Here is a 15,297-nt window from a genome sequence, read left to right on the forward strand (position 1 = left end):
GGAGCTATAGTTCATTGAGGAAACCATGAATGCCAACATGTACTGTGACATACTGAAGCAGAACATGATCCCCTCCCTTCTGAGATTGGGCCGCAGGGAAGTATTCCAACATGATAACGACCCCAAACACACCTCCAAGACGACCACTGCCTTGCTAAAGAAGCTGAGGGTAAAGGTGATGGACTGGCCAAGCACGTCTCCAGAACTAAACCCTACTGAGCATCTGTGGGGCATCCTCAAATGGAAGGTGGAGAAGCGCAAGGTCTCTAACATCCACCAGCTCCGTGATGTTGTCACGGAGGAGTGGAAGAGGACTCCAGTGGCAACCTGTGAAGCTCTGGTGAACTTCATCCAAGAGGGTTAAGGCAGTGCTGGAAAATAATGGTGGCCATACAAAATATTGACACTTCAGGCCCAAGTTGGACATTTTCACTTAGGGGTATACTCACTTTTGTTGCCAGCGGTTTAGACATTAATGGCTGTGTGTTATTTTGAGGGGACAGCAAATTTACACTGTTATACAAGCTGTACACTCACTATTTTACATTGTAGCAAAGTGTAATTTCTTCAGTGTTGTCACGTGAAAAGATATAATAAAATATTTACAAAAATGTTGAGGGGTGTACTCACTTTTGTGATATACTGTATCTTGTTTCAACATAAGCCCCTCACCCTCATCCCCATGATTAGATCACCAGAGGGATCCATTGTTACCCCCTTGGAGGGTATACTAGCAGAATTTATGGACTCAGTCTGAAGCTGTGGAGCTTGGTGTAAGTGGAGCTGGATTAAGTGGGAGTTAAAAACAAGAGTTAGAGTATACAAGTCTTGGTGTTTGTTTGCTGTTTGCTGTCTGTTGCTGTTTGCTGTCTGTTTGCTGGGTTGCATTTTGGGGGCTTTTCCTTTTAGTTTTTAATTTGCCTTTTGCTGTCACTTTTTAAATAGCTTTTTTTTTTTTTTTTCCTGGTTTCATCAGTCTATCAATTAAGGGGTGTGGTTAATTGCTCACAGGTGCCTATTTAACTGGTTGTAGGACTCAGTCTGGGCGTGCTAAGTCTGAAGCTGTGGAGCTTGGTGTAAATGGAGCTGGATTAAGTGGGAGTTAAAAACAAGAGTTTAAAACAGGAAGTTATAACAGGGGTCATAGTACCTGTGTAGTGTGAGTATCTGAGTGTTGTCTGAGTAGTGTGTGTGGATCGTTAGTACTTGTGTATTGTGTACCTGTGTATTGTCGTGTACCTGTGTATTGTCTTTAGTATTAGTGCCAGGAAGCTAGCTGTTAGGTAATTTGGACAGGGTAAAATCCCCAAATCCTCAATAAATTTAATAGGTACGATGCCCGGCGGGTGTGGAGAGGCGACTCTTTGTACATCTTGCCGCATGTATGCGTTCCTTGATCATCCGATCGAGGGCGAATACTGCTGTGCAAAATGTAAGCACATTGTTTCCCTGGAAGCCCAGGTTCTGAATCTGGGGAAGCAACTGTCAGCACTGAGAAGTCCCTCCATACTAAAGGTGAGCCAGGAACGTACACGGCAGGTGCCGGCAGGGGCCAGCACAGAGGCGGGTGGAGACAAAGAGGTGCAGGCACTAGCAAAGAGTAGATGGGTGACAGTCAGGAGGGGTAGAGGGGGAAGTGCCAGAGAGGCCGATCCAGGACTGGAGCATCCCAATAAGTACGCTCCATTGAGTGACATTGGTGTAACCAGTCAGGGACCAGCACTGCTGGAGATGGGGGACTCTCCTAGCTGCCAGGGGAAGAACTCCTCCAGTGAGAGTGGGGGGGCAGCAAAGGGAAAGGAAAGACAGATTCTGGTGGTAGGGGACTCAATTCTTAGAAGGACAGAGAGGGCAATCTGTAACCAAGACCTGAAGCGCCGAACAGTATGTTGTCTACCGGGCGCTCGGGTTCGGCACATCATGGATCTTGTGGACAGATTACTGGGAGGGGCTGGGGAAGACCCGGCTGTCATGGTGCACATTGGCACCAATGACAAAGTCAGAGGCAGATGGAGTGTCCTAAAGAACGATTTTAGGGACTTAGGAGCTAAATTGAGGAAAAGGACCTCCAAGGTAGTGTTCTCAGGAATACTACCGGTACATCGAGCCACACCAGAAAGGCAGAGGGAGATTAGGGAAGTAAACAAGTGGCTGAAGAGCTGGTGTAGTAAGGAGGGGTTTGGGTTCCTGGAGGACTGGGCCGACTTCTCAGTCGGTAACCGGTACTATAGAAGGGACGGACTGCACCTAAATGAGGAGGGTGCAGATCTGCTGGGAATGAAGATGGCCAAAAAGTTAGAGGGGTTTTTAAACTAGGCGATGGGGGGGAGGGTCCAGAGACAGTGATAGCCAGCGCGGAAGATATTCCAGAGGGTAGTATTGGGGGCATTAGTGGTAGGTTAACCAAAGCACAAAAACACAAGGTGAGTATAGTAGCAAGTCCTAGTTGCAATCTTGAAACACCCAATACGAGGACAATATGCGACCGGTCTAAACTATGTGGCATGTTCACCAATGCCAGGAGCATGGCGGACAAGATGGGTGAACTAGAGATACTGTTGTACAAGGAGGATTTGGATTTTGTGGGAATTTCAGAGACCTGGTTCAACAGCTGTCATGATTGGCTGGCAAACATTCAAGGGTATACCCTATACCGCAAGGATAGAGAGGGTAAAAAAGGGGGAGGGGTATGCCTATATATCAAGAATAATGTACAAGTGAATGTGAGAGATGACATCACTGAGGGGGCTAGGGAGGAGGTGGAATCTTTATGGGTAGAGCTCCAAAGGGATGAAGCTAAGGGGAAAATAATACTGGGAGTATGCTATAGGCCCCCTAACCTGAGGAAGGAAGTGGAGACGGATCTCCTATCACAAATTGGATTAGCAGCAAGGATGGGAAGTGTTATCATAATGGGGGATTTTAATTATCCAGACATAGACTGGGCGGAGGGAACCGTGCATTCATTTAAGGCTCGCCAGTTCCTTAGTGTCTTGCAGGACAATTTTATGGGTCAGATGGTAGACGCACCAACTAGAAATAAAACATTACTAGATCTACTGATTACCAACAATACAGACCTGATAACAGATGTGGAAATACGGGGCAATTTAGGGAACAACGATCACAGGCCAATTAGTTTCAGTATAAATCACACAAATAGGAAACATGAAGGGAACACAAAGACACTGAATTTCAAAAGAGCCAACTTCCCTAAACTACAAACCTTGCTAAAAGGCATAAATTGGGATAAAATATTAGGAACAAAGAATACAGAGGAGAGATGGGTTTGCTTTAAGAGCATATTAAATAAGGGCATTAGCCAATGTATCCCATTGGGTAATAAATTTAAAAGAGCGAACAAACATCCTGGATGGCTTAACTCCAATGTAAAAATGCATATAAAAGCAAAGGAGAAGGCCTTCAAAAAATACAAGGTTGAGGGATCATCCTCAGCATTCAGAATTTATAAAGAATGCAATAAGAAATGTAAGGGTGCAATTAGGATGGCTAAGATAGAACATGAAAGACACATAGCGGAGGAGAGCAAAAAAAATCCCAAGAAATTCTTTAAGTATGTAAACAGTAAAAAAGGGAGGACAGACCATATTGGCCCCATAAAGAACAAGGAAGGACATCTGGTTACAAAGGATGGGGAGATGGCAAAGGTATTGAATTTATTCTTCTCCTCAGTCTTCACGAGTGAATCGGGGGGCTTCAGTAACCAAAACTGCAGTGTTTATCCTCATGACACAACACAGGAAGCACCTACATGGTTAACAGAGGACGGAATTAAAATTAGACTTGAGAAACTTAACATTAATAAATCACCGGGACCAGATGGCTTGCATCCGAGGGTACTTAGGGAACTCAGTCAGGTGATTGCCAGACCGTTGTTCCTAATTTTTACAGACAGTCTATTGACTGGAATGGTACCAGCTGATTGGAGAAAAGCCAATGTAGCACCAATATTTAAAAAGGGCCCAAAAAACATCCCTGGGAATTACAGACCAGTTAGCCTAACATCAATAGTATGTAAACTCTTGGAGGGGATGATAAGGGACTATATACAAGATTTTAGTAATAAGAATGATATCATTAGCAGTAATCAGCATGGATTCATGAAGAATCGTTCTTGCCAAACCAATCTATTAACCTTCTATGAGGAGGTGAGTTGCCATCTAGATAAAGGAAGGCCCGTAGACGTGGTGTATCTGGATTTTGCAAAAGCATTTGACACAGTTCCCCATAAACGTTTACTGTACAAAATAAGGTGCGTTGGCATGGACCATAGGGTGAGTACATGGATTGAAAACTGGCTACAAGGGCGTGTTCAGAGGGTGGTGATAAATGGGGAGTACTCAGAATGGTCAGGGGTGGGTAGTGGGGTTCCCCAGGGTTCTGTGCTGAGACCAATCCTATTTAATTTGTTCATAAACGACCTGGAGGATGGGATAAACAGTTCAATCTCTGTATTTGCAGACGATACTAAGCTAAGCAGGGCAATAACTTCTCCGCAGGATGTGGAAATCTTGCAAAAAGACCTGAACAAATTAATGGGGTGGGCGACTACATGGCAAATGAGGTTCAATGTAGAAAAATGTAAAATAATGCATTTGGGTGGCAAAAATATGAATGCAATCACTGGGGGGAGAACCTCTGGGGGAATCTAGGATGGAAAAGGACCTGGGGGTCCTAGTGGATGATAGGCTCAGCAATGGCATGCAATGCCAAGCTGCTGCTAATAAAGCAAACAGAATATTGGCATGCATTAAAAGGGGGATCAACTGCAGAGATAAAACGATAATTCTCCCGCTCTACAAGACTCTGGTCCGGCCGCACCTGGAGTATGCTGTCCAGTTTTGGGCACCAGTCCTCAGGAGGGACGTACTGGAAATGGAGCGAGTACAAAGAAGGGCAACAAAGCTAATAAAGGGTCTGGAGGATCTTAGTTATGAGGAAAGGTTGCGAGCACTGAACTTATTCTCTCTAGAGAAGACGCTTGAGAGGGGATATGATTTCAATTTACAAATACTGTACTGGTGACCCCACAATAGGGATAAAACTTTTTCGCAGAAGAGAGTTTAATAAGACTCGTGGCCACTCATTACAATTAGAAGAAAAGAGGTTTAACCTTAAACTACGTAGAGGGTTCTTTACTGTAAGAGCGGCAAGGATGTGGAATTCCCTTCCACAGGCGGTGGTCTCAGCGGGGAGCATTGATAGCTTCAAGAAACTATTAGATAATCACCTGAATGACCGCAATATACAGGGATATGTAATGCAATACTGACACATAATCACACAAATAGGTTGGACTTGATGGACTTGTGTCTTTTTTCAACCTCACCTACTATGTAACTATATGTAATATAAAAAAGTTCTAAACCTCCAGATTTTAAATCCTGTAGCCTATGCTCTTTCCTTGATTCCATGGCTCTGGGTTGGCTCTCCGACCTAAAAAGGGACTACCTCTAGCAACCAATTAACGCAGAAGAGGTCCTCACTGTAATGCACTTCTTTCTGGCTGGCAAAGTTCCCGATCCAGATGATTCCCCATAGAATTGTATAAAGCACATGGTGACATTCTTGCCCTGACATTAACTTTAATGTATACCCGATGTTTAGCCACTAGCTCTGTACCCCCCCTCTATGAGTGAATTGCACATTATTCTGACAAATAAAAGCCCCAAATACCCAACATTATGTACCTCATACAGACCCATTGCCTTATCAAATACCGACTTCAAAATGCTTATCAAACTCCTCACCGGTAGACGTAATCAAATTCTACCCTTCTCTATTTAACCCTGACCAAACAGATGTTAGGTCTTGCAAATCTACAGGATTAAACATATGTAGATTGTTAACAAATATACGCTCAACATACCAACATGGGATCTAGGGTGATTGGCTCTCTCGACATTAAGAAGGCATTCAATACAGTGGAATGGCCTTTCTTAGGGAAGTTTTACAAAGATTGTACTTTCCGTCTCATTTTTTTTCAATGGCTACATAGTTTATTAAAACGCCCAACTGCTTCCATTAGACTGGGGGTTTGCCTCTCCACATCCTTTCCGCTGCACAAAGGTACCAGGCAGGGCTGCCTTCTCTTTAGCGCTCTTCATTATAGCCATATAGCAAAGTGGCAGAGGCTCTTCATATCTCCCCTAAGATCAAAGGTCCTAAAATTGGCTGGCTGAAGCAGAGGGTAGCCTTGTACACTAACAAACTCCTCCTATTTTTGAACGATGCGAGCCCTTCCCTTCAAGGAGCTTTATTTGTTCTCAATGCCTTCTCCAGGGTCATTGGCCACTGGGTCACATTGACTAAGTTGTTATTCTTTCCAAGAGATCCGGGCTGCCCCTCACTTGCCGCTATAGATTTTTTTTACCCAGCCTAAACCAATTGTGGTCCTCCTTTTTATGGGGTCCCCACCCAGCAAAATACAAACTGATCACTCTGATAAGATCCAACATGCAGGGGGGCCTTGCACTACCCGATTGCCTCTCAGTGCCCGAACACCTCCAACCCTTCTATAGTTCTGGAGGCAGCTGCCATACATTCTCTGGTGGCGCTCCAATTTCTACTACTTTGAGATCCAAAAGCTCAATGCCCATTGACTCTATCCATGCTCACTACCCCTAAAGCTTGGAGGGTGAGGTTAGGCTATGAAAAGCAGACATGATCTCTATAAATACCCCGCTATAGACCAATCCCACCTTGACTCACTTCCAGATTGTCAAAAATGGACTAAACACAAGCCTAAAACTATATCACAAACTGTAGAAAATCGCTCCATACTCTTTCCAATATCTGCAAAAAATACAATGTATTGGCCTCCTACTTTTTTTGATACTTGCAGTAATCCCACGTTTTCAGTAGCCAATTTCACTCTTCGAAAAAATAATTTAAGGATATTCCGGATCTTGACAACAAAAACTGGACGAACATCTGGGACCTACCCTTTAAATATCTAGTGTCCCTCAGGGACAGGCATATTCAATTCAAGATTGCCTACAGAGCATATGTCACCCCCCACAGGCTTCACAAGCTGGATGCAAGCATTCCCCTGGCTTGCTGGAGGTGTAATCACCTGGAAACTTCTTCCACGTTTTTTGGAAATGCAAGGGATTGTCCAGTACTCAGAGGAGATTATCAAAGTTTTAATCACAAGGGCCCAGACTCCTCTCACTCCTCCCCTACGTATATGACTACCGGGTCTCATTGAGGACTTGCTCCTAACTGTAGCAGAGAGAACACCGCTTGGACTTCTCCTGTTTATGCAAGAAAAGCCATGTGTTGGAAAAAGCCATCGCCACTTTCAATACCATTTTGAAAACTCATACAGCAATCTATCCCGGTATAAAGATACCTACATCAACAGGGGATGCCCCAGGATGTTTGACAACATATGGTCAAAATGGCTAGAGGTTGGCGCTACAGCCTCAATGCCGGACATAATTTAGTACATCCATTGAATTTCCAAAATCGAGGGTTTTTTCCATCCATAAATCAGGGTTTCCAAGTCTCGGGGGAAATTGACCTGTTTAGGGCAAGGCACTCCTTTGTTCACCTTCGCCATCAAATGAACTACACACATGGTTTTTTTTATTGTAAAACATGCCTTCAGGCACCTTGTGTTGTAGTTTACACGAGTGAACGCTACTGCGTGGGTGTAGCACTTATTATTTTATTGCTGTATTGTTTTTCTAAAACCTTAATGAACATAAAAAAAAAAGAAATTTAAATTACAAGCAAGTTTACTTATAACGCCAAAGGCGTCAGGGACAAGTGTACTGGGGATTACAGAGTAGGTAACCTAGAAAGATGATCCACACAACTAGTTATTCCTCTTAAAACAACCCACTCTTGCCTTGTCCATGCCGCTAGGCCCATGAGGGGTCCAGGCTTGGCCCATCACAGTAAACATTATTCCCAAAGGGGTCTTCAGGGCCTGGGACCAATAGCAATGGACCACAGAACTGTAGATCAACCTGCATCTAACTCGTTGCAACAATGTGCCAAGGTAATCACCTAACACAAGATCCAGTGCCTGAAGCAAAACTTACAGGCCAACCCCACTACAGTGGGATACCATTATGGTCAACAAGGTAAACACCGTTGGTTACCAATCCAGAAACTGTGAGGTAAATCTAAGCAAAAAACAGTCAAATCTTGATAGAAGAAAAAAAAAAAAAAAAGAAAGAAAAAAAAAGAAATGGATTAACCACTTAATGCGGAACTTCAGTCATTTTTTCATCTTTCCATCTATTAAATCCTTTGCCCTTGTTGTTTTAACTTTGGATAGTAAAACATTTTTTTTTCTGCCAGTAAATACCTTATACAGCCCACTTCTTGTTTCTTGTCTGGAAGAAAGCCTAGGCTTATGACATCATGCACAGCTCTCTCTCACTCTGGTGAGAGTTAGCCAGGAAGGGAGGGGGATGAGTCATAAGAGGGCCAATGAGAGCTGCAGGTGTGCCTCTGTGTAAATCCAAGAAGTGAACAGGCAGCAGCTTCAGCTGCCCACAGTTGAAATGGTTGCAGCCAGACTCAGTGGAGGGAGATTTATGCAGCATATTTGGTAAGTACAGAATCACAGTATATATAGAATAATATGCAAAGTGGTTGGAGGGAAGCTTCAGAATGGCAAAGATGTTTTTATTACAAATTATGTGAGCAGACTGCAGTTCCTCTTTAAGGACCGTCCCACGTACACTTACTGCGGCAGGGCGGCCTTAAGCGCAAAATCCCGTACCTGTACGCGATTCTCGTGCACGGCTCCGGGGCGCTTGCACCGGCGGAGCCGCGCTCCCCCTGTGGTTGGACACAGCGGGAGCCAATCAGTGGGTCCGGCGGCCGCGATGACTGCCAGCCACCCGCGATCGCTCTCTGGAGAGATAGAACAGCGGCCTGCCTATGTAAACAAGACAGACCATCGTTCTGTCAAGACAGGGAGAGACATCTGTAATTCCTGCTAATCAGGAACACAGATGTGTCTCTTCCTCAAGCCAGTCCATCCCCTACACCAGTGATGGCAAACCTTGGCACCCCAGATGTTTTGGAACTACATTTCCCATGATGCTCAACTACACTGCAGAGTGCATGAGCATCATGGGAAATTTAGTTCCAAAACATCTGGGGTGCCAAGGTTTGCCATCACGGCCCTACACAGTAAGAACACACTCCAAGGGAACACAGTTAACCCTTTGATTGCTTCTGATGTTAACCCCCTACCTGCCAGTGTCATTTATACAGTGTCAGTGCATTTTTTTTAGCACTGATCACCGTATTGGTGTCACTGGTCCCCAAAAAGTGTCAGTGTTAGATTTGTCCATCACAATGTCTCAGTTCCGCTAAAAATCGCTGAATGCCGCCAATACTACCGTGTTTCCTCTAAAATCAGCCTGACCCCGAAAATAAGCCCTAGTTTAAAGTGGTTGTAAAATCCTAGAACGCACTGTATTACACTATTATATAATGTAAACAGTGTATGTTTCTGTAATTGATACGTGATAAATAACTTCTTATAGCGCCGCTCAGCTGACCTCCCGCTGCTCTCCTCCTCTTCTCCCAGCAGTCAGTGGGGGATCTCAGACCCCCTTTGCAGTGCTCGGAGCAAGAAAGAGGTCCGGCGGGTCACGGAAGCGGCGCTATAAGAAAGTATTTATCACAAATAGATTACAGTGCATTCTAGGATTTTACAACCACTTTTAGTCAGTGCCACTGAGGATTCCTGACAGGCAGAGAAGGCAATGGGGAGAAAAAACAGCACATGACAAGCCCTACCCCGAAAATAAGCCCTACTGGGTCTTTTGTTGCCAAAATTAATATAAGACCTGGGCTTATTTTCGGGAAAACATGGCAGTAAAAACAATAAAAAAAAATAAAAAGTCCATTACTCTATTCCATAGTTTGTAGACACTAAAACGTTTGCACAAACCAATCAATATACAGTGCCTTGCAAAAGTATTCACCCCCTTGGCATTTTTCATGTTTTGTTGCCTCTCGGAATTAACATGGATTGTTTAAGGGTTTGCATCATTTAATTTACAGAACATGTCCACAAATTTGAAGATGTTTTTTTTTTATTGTGAAGCAAACAACAAATAGGACAAAATAACAGAAAAGGCCAATGTGCCTAACTATTCACCCCACTAAAGTCAATACTTTGTAGAGCCACCTGTTGCGGCTATCACAGCTCCAAGTTGCTTTGCTTCTCGGAGCTTGCCACATCTTACCATTGGGATTTTTGCCCATTCCTCCTTGCAAAACTACTCCAGCTCCTTCAAGTTGGATGGTTTGTGCTTGTGAACAGCAATCTTTAAGTCTGACCACAGATTTTCTATTGGTCTGGGCTTTGACTAGGCCATTCCAACACATTCACATGTTTCCCCTTAAACCACTCAAGTGTTGCTTTAGCAGTGTGTTTGGGGTCATTGTCCTGCTGGAAGTTGAACCTCCGTCCTAGCCTCAAATCACACACAGAGTGGTACAGGTTTTGCTCAAGAATATCCCTGTATTTAGCACCATCCATCTTTCCCTCAACTCTGACCAGTTTCCCAGTTTTGACTGCTGAAAAACATCCCCACAGCATGATGCTGCCACTACCCTGTTTCACTGTGGGGATGGTGTTCTTTGGGTGATGTGATGTGTTGGGTTTGCGCCAGACATAGCATTTTCTTTGATGGCCAAAAAGTTCAATTTTAGTCTCATCAGACCAGAGCACCTTCCTCCATACATTTTGGGAGTCTCCCACATGCCTTTTTGCAAACTCAAAACGTGCCACTTTGTTTTTTGCTGAAAGTAATGGCTTTCTTCTGGCCACTCTGCCATAAAGCCCAACTCTTGGTGGCGTACGGCTTATTGTCGTCTTATGTACAGATACTCCAGTCTCTGCTGTGGAACTCTGCAGCTCCTCCAGGGTTACCTTAGGTCTCTGTGCTGCCTCTCTGATTAATGCCCACCTTGCCCGGTCCGTGAGTTTTGGTGTGCGGCCATCTCTTGGCAGGTTTGCGGTTGTGCCATGTTCTTTCCATTTGGTTATGATAGATTTGATGGTGCTCCTAGGGATCATCAAAGATTTGGATATTTTTTTTTTTTTTATAACCTAACCCTGACTTGTACTTCTCAACAACATTGTCCCTTACTTGTTTGGGGAGTTCCTTGGTCTTCATGGCAATGTTTGGTTAGTGGTGCCTCTTGCTTAGGTGTTGCAGCCTCTGGGGCCTTTCAAAAAGGTGTGTATATGTAATGACAGATCATGTGACACTTAGATTGCACACAGGTGGACATCATTTCACGAATTATGTGACTTCTGAAGGTAATTGGTTGCACCAGAGCTTTTTATGGGCTTCATAACAAAAGGGGTGAATTTTACTTCAGCAATTTAAAATATTGTGTTCTGATCCATCACATATACTGTATTTATTGGCGTATAACACGCACTTTTCCCCCCTGAAAATCAGGGGGAAATCGTGTGTGCATGTTAGACGCCGATTCCTGCTGTTTCTGAGGGAAGAGGAGTGCCGAGCGCCACCGGATCATACACAGCCACGATCTCTTGTGTACCCAGCGCTCAGTCACACACAGTCCCGCCTCCTGGCCGGCATTGGACCACTGTTTCATCTATCACAGGAGGTGGGACATTGAACTAAAGGCTGTAATGTAACAAAATGGGTAAAAAGCCAAGGGGGTGAATACTTTAGCAAGGTACTGTACGCTTTTGGGATTTTTATTTTACCAAAAATATGTAGCAAAATACAAATTGGCCAACATTGATGAAAAAATTTGATTTTTAAAAATTTTTTTATTGAGAATGTTTTCTAGCAGAAAGTAAAAATGTTTTTTTTTTTCTTCAAAATTGTCAGTCTTTTTTAGTTGATAGCGCAAAAAATAACTGCAGAAGTGCTCAAATACCAACAAAAAAGCTCAGTTTGTGGGGGAAAAAAAAAGGACATCAGATTTATTTGGGTACAGCACGATTGCGCAATTGTCAGTTAAAGCAACGTAGTGCGGTACCGCCAAAAATGGCCCGGTCAGGAAGGGGGTAAAACCTTCCGGAGCTGTGGGGGGGGGGGGGGGGGTAGCTTGATGGAGGCGATTAATGACTCTTTCACCTACCTCGGCATCCAATTAGTCACACCCTCCACTGATATCCTTCGTATCAACCTGGATACACTTATCAAGAAACTACAAGCTACTGTCAAAGCCTTATGCCCGACAAAATATCTTGGGCTGGACGGATCGCACTTACAAAAATGTTCCTCCTACCCTATGTTCTCTACCTCTTCAGAATGCTTCCTGTCCCAATTCTCCTCATCTATTTAACTAGAATCCAATGCATCTTTAACTCCTTCATCTGTGAAAACAAGAAACCACGTTTGAAACAAAAATCACCCTCTATCTGCCAACCTACCACCCTGGAATAGGTGCACCGGACTTGAAATCCTACTACAAAGCCATTCTCCTCGATCAAGCCAAAGCATGGTGGCTCCCTACTGCAAATTCGCTATGGAAGCAGATCAAACACACAGTCGCTCAACAGGACCCAAGACTCCTCAGTGCCTCGTGTATCCCCACCCTCGCCCTAAGCACTATCCTCTGGATACCCTTAATGTCACCCTGAGAGTCTGGTGCTCCACCCTGCAAAGCTCCAAAGGTCTGACACTCCAATCCTCTCTTCAGTTACCTCTACACTCTGTGTGTTATCACCCCAGACCTCCCCCTTGCGTCATGGACCAGCAAAGGCATATCAAACATCAGCAATCTATATACCCCTTAAGGGTTCTCTTCCTTTCAACCCCGAACTGATACATATCAGGTCCCAAGCAAAGATTTCTACATCTACCTGCAGATCCGCCACACTCTAGCTGCCATCTCCTGGTCTTCTCCCATCACCCAAGATCTTCTCCAATACTACAACTTCAAGGACACTAAAGCACAAATCGCTAATATACAAATCTTTGGTCAACCCTAAGTCGGATGAAAAAACTCCAAATATGGAGTGGCATTCAGCACTCCAAAAACCACGCCAATTTTCCAAGAACATTTCCCACTGGGAAACCAAAATGAAAATTTACCTGGGATGGTATTACACCCCCAACAAACTCACCAAATTCCACCACGATTTATCATCCAAATGTTGGCATTTATGCATTGCACGGGGCACTCCAAAACATATCCGGTGGGAATGTCCAGTCATTCTCCCCCTCTGGACACAAGTACAGAACCTAATCGATGACCTAATAAGCATCAAAATTTCCCTGACTCCCCAACTGGCTCTCTTCAATATTGGGCTTGATAGATGGCCCCTCGCCACGCATGCTATACTCATACATATCCTTATAGCAACAAGACTTTACATTGCATGCAAATGGACGCTTCACGCTTCCTTCCTCTCTCCAAGACATGATCAATGCACTCAATGACCACAGCAAGATGGAAGGACTCTTCGGCAAGGCACATCTGAATACCCTTAATTTCTGTAAAATATGGCATTTCTGGCTTCAGAATTCAAGATGTATCCCCCCTTCAACTAACTAGAACTGGCTACAATCCCAAACCTAAGCCTGCCCTGGCATTAGAAATCATCCTTACAATATCCTACTCACCTATATGTACTTATATGTACTCCTCCCTCGTCTGTAAATCCCTATATCACTTATATTGCTATATTGACTATTTACATTTTTAAACTATTCTCTCATCATATCTCATTGGCTTCCTGTTTTATTACTTTCTTTTTGTAATCTGCACGTCACATTCTGTTACTAGACATGTAGATCTTTACTTTGTACCATGAAAAACTTCCTTAATAAAAATGTTAAATGGAAAAAAAAAAAAAAGAGCTACATTTCCTCACATAATTTTCCAGCTCAGCACTTAGGAACATGTTTAAAGGTCAGTTTCTCCAAAATAAAATGTTAACTTGCACTTTTCTGGAATTAAGTAGGTGCCACACAGCAAATGCAACGTAGCTACTTATAATTTGAAAGTAAATGCATCCATTATCCTGTAGCCTATACACCTCAACCATACCAGTTCAAGTTCTGTGGAATATATGTGAGATCATAAGCACCAACAGCTGTGACTTTTCAAGGCTAGAATTAAAAACAGTTTTGGCATGGAATTCTGCAAATATATGTTGCCTTAAACATTTACCTCAAGCTCCTTCATCCTGGAAATGGCCTCTTTGTATACAATTTCAAGCCTTTGTTTCTCCCACAAGATGGTCATGCTTTGCAGGGATAGGTCAAATTTTTCTTTACTTAGCTGTACACATTTCTAGAGGGAAAAAAAAAATATGTTTGGTCATGCGGAATTTAATGTGAACCTGCGTAACTGCACTTTAAAAGAGAGAAGCTTAGATGATGCTGAATTGGTCATTAATTCAGCCTTCTAGAACACCTGCTCTGTGTTGACATTAGAAATTAGGAGGGGGATAGCAGGGTACTGACTGACGTTGAAGATTTTGGTGTTGCTGTAAATGTTGAAGAATAATTTTCCATAGTGCCTGCAGCTACAGGCTTGTTTCATTGTTCTTAAATATGTGTAAATATTTGAATGCCCAGAGCTTGGCCAAAAGTTTACTTTAAACTTTTGGGTCATCATTTCCTAATCAGAATTGTGTCCTTGCTAGGTTTAGTTTTAATTAAGTTTCTGTAGTCATTGCAACAAAAAAAAAAAAAAAAAACAAACATACAAAAGCAATGCTCACTGGCCTCCCACTCATCCTATTCGTTATAAAATGAATTAACATAGAGTTCACAAACTTCTCTGGCTCAGACATTAATGATACATGGAGATATTCATTACTACAAAACACATATTTGAATAATAAAGAAGGTAAAAATAAAATACAAGCTTTGTGAGATACAGAGGTGTAAAAGAACCCGTGCTTTGCTGCAATCAGATTTTTTTTTTTTTAATTTGACTATAAAAAGTGTGCCTGTTCACTGAACAGACTAATTGCGAATGTGTGTGTTGGTTCTTTGGTAGCAACTGCAAGAATGTGTGCGGGTGCAGTGCAGTGTGTAAGTGTATGTGTGGATAGAGCATTATCAAGTATAAGGTGCAGTGCCAGCGAGTACAATCAAGGGCATCCAGTGCAGTGGCAGCGAGTGCTTGTCAAATGCAGGAGTCCATGTTTGTGCGCTGGCTCCCAGTGCAAGAATGTGCATCCATGCAGTGGGGGGGGTTAGAGGCAGAAAGCAGGATCAGGAGCGTTGGTGCACTGGTGCCAAAGGGCTTACGTTCAAGAAAACAGTGAAAATCACAGTAGTAACACGGCTG

The 15,297-nt window shown here is 43.4% G+C and overlaps 1 protein-coding gene across 1 annotated transcript in view; it reads right to left on the minus strand.

Annotated features, from left to right (window-relative positions):
- SMC5 (structural maintenance of chromosomes 5) overlaps window positions 1–15,297 on the minus strand; it is a 122,325-nt gene that overhangs the window by 57,890 nt on the left and 49,138 nt on the right. The window contains exon 17 of the mRNA XM_073634579.1: window positions 14,167–14,289. Coding sequence (XP_073490680.1) covers window positions 14,167–14,289 — 123 coding nt within the window. The remainder of the gene's footprint in view (window positions 1–14,166; window positions 14,290–15,297) is intronic.

The sequence above is a fragment of the Aquarana catesbeiana genome, linkage group LG01 (assembly GCF_042186555.1).
Source record: "Aquarana catesbeiana isolate 2022-GZ linkage group LG01, ASM4218655v1, whole genome shotgun sequence".
Taxonomy (NCBI): domain Eukaryota; kingdom Metazoa; phylum Chordata; class Amphibia; order Anura; family Ranidae; genus Aquarana; species Aquarana catesbeiana.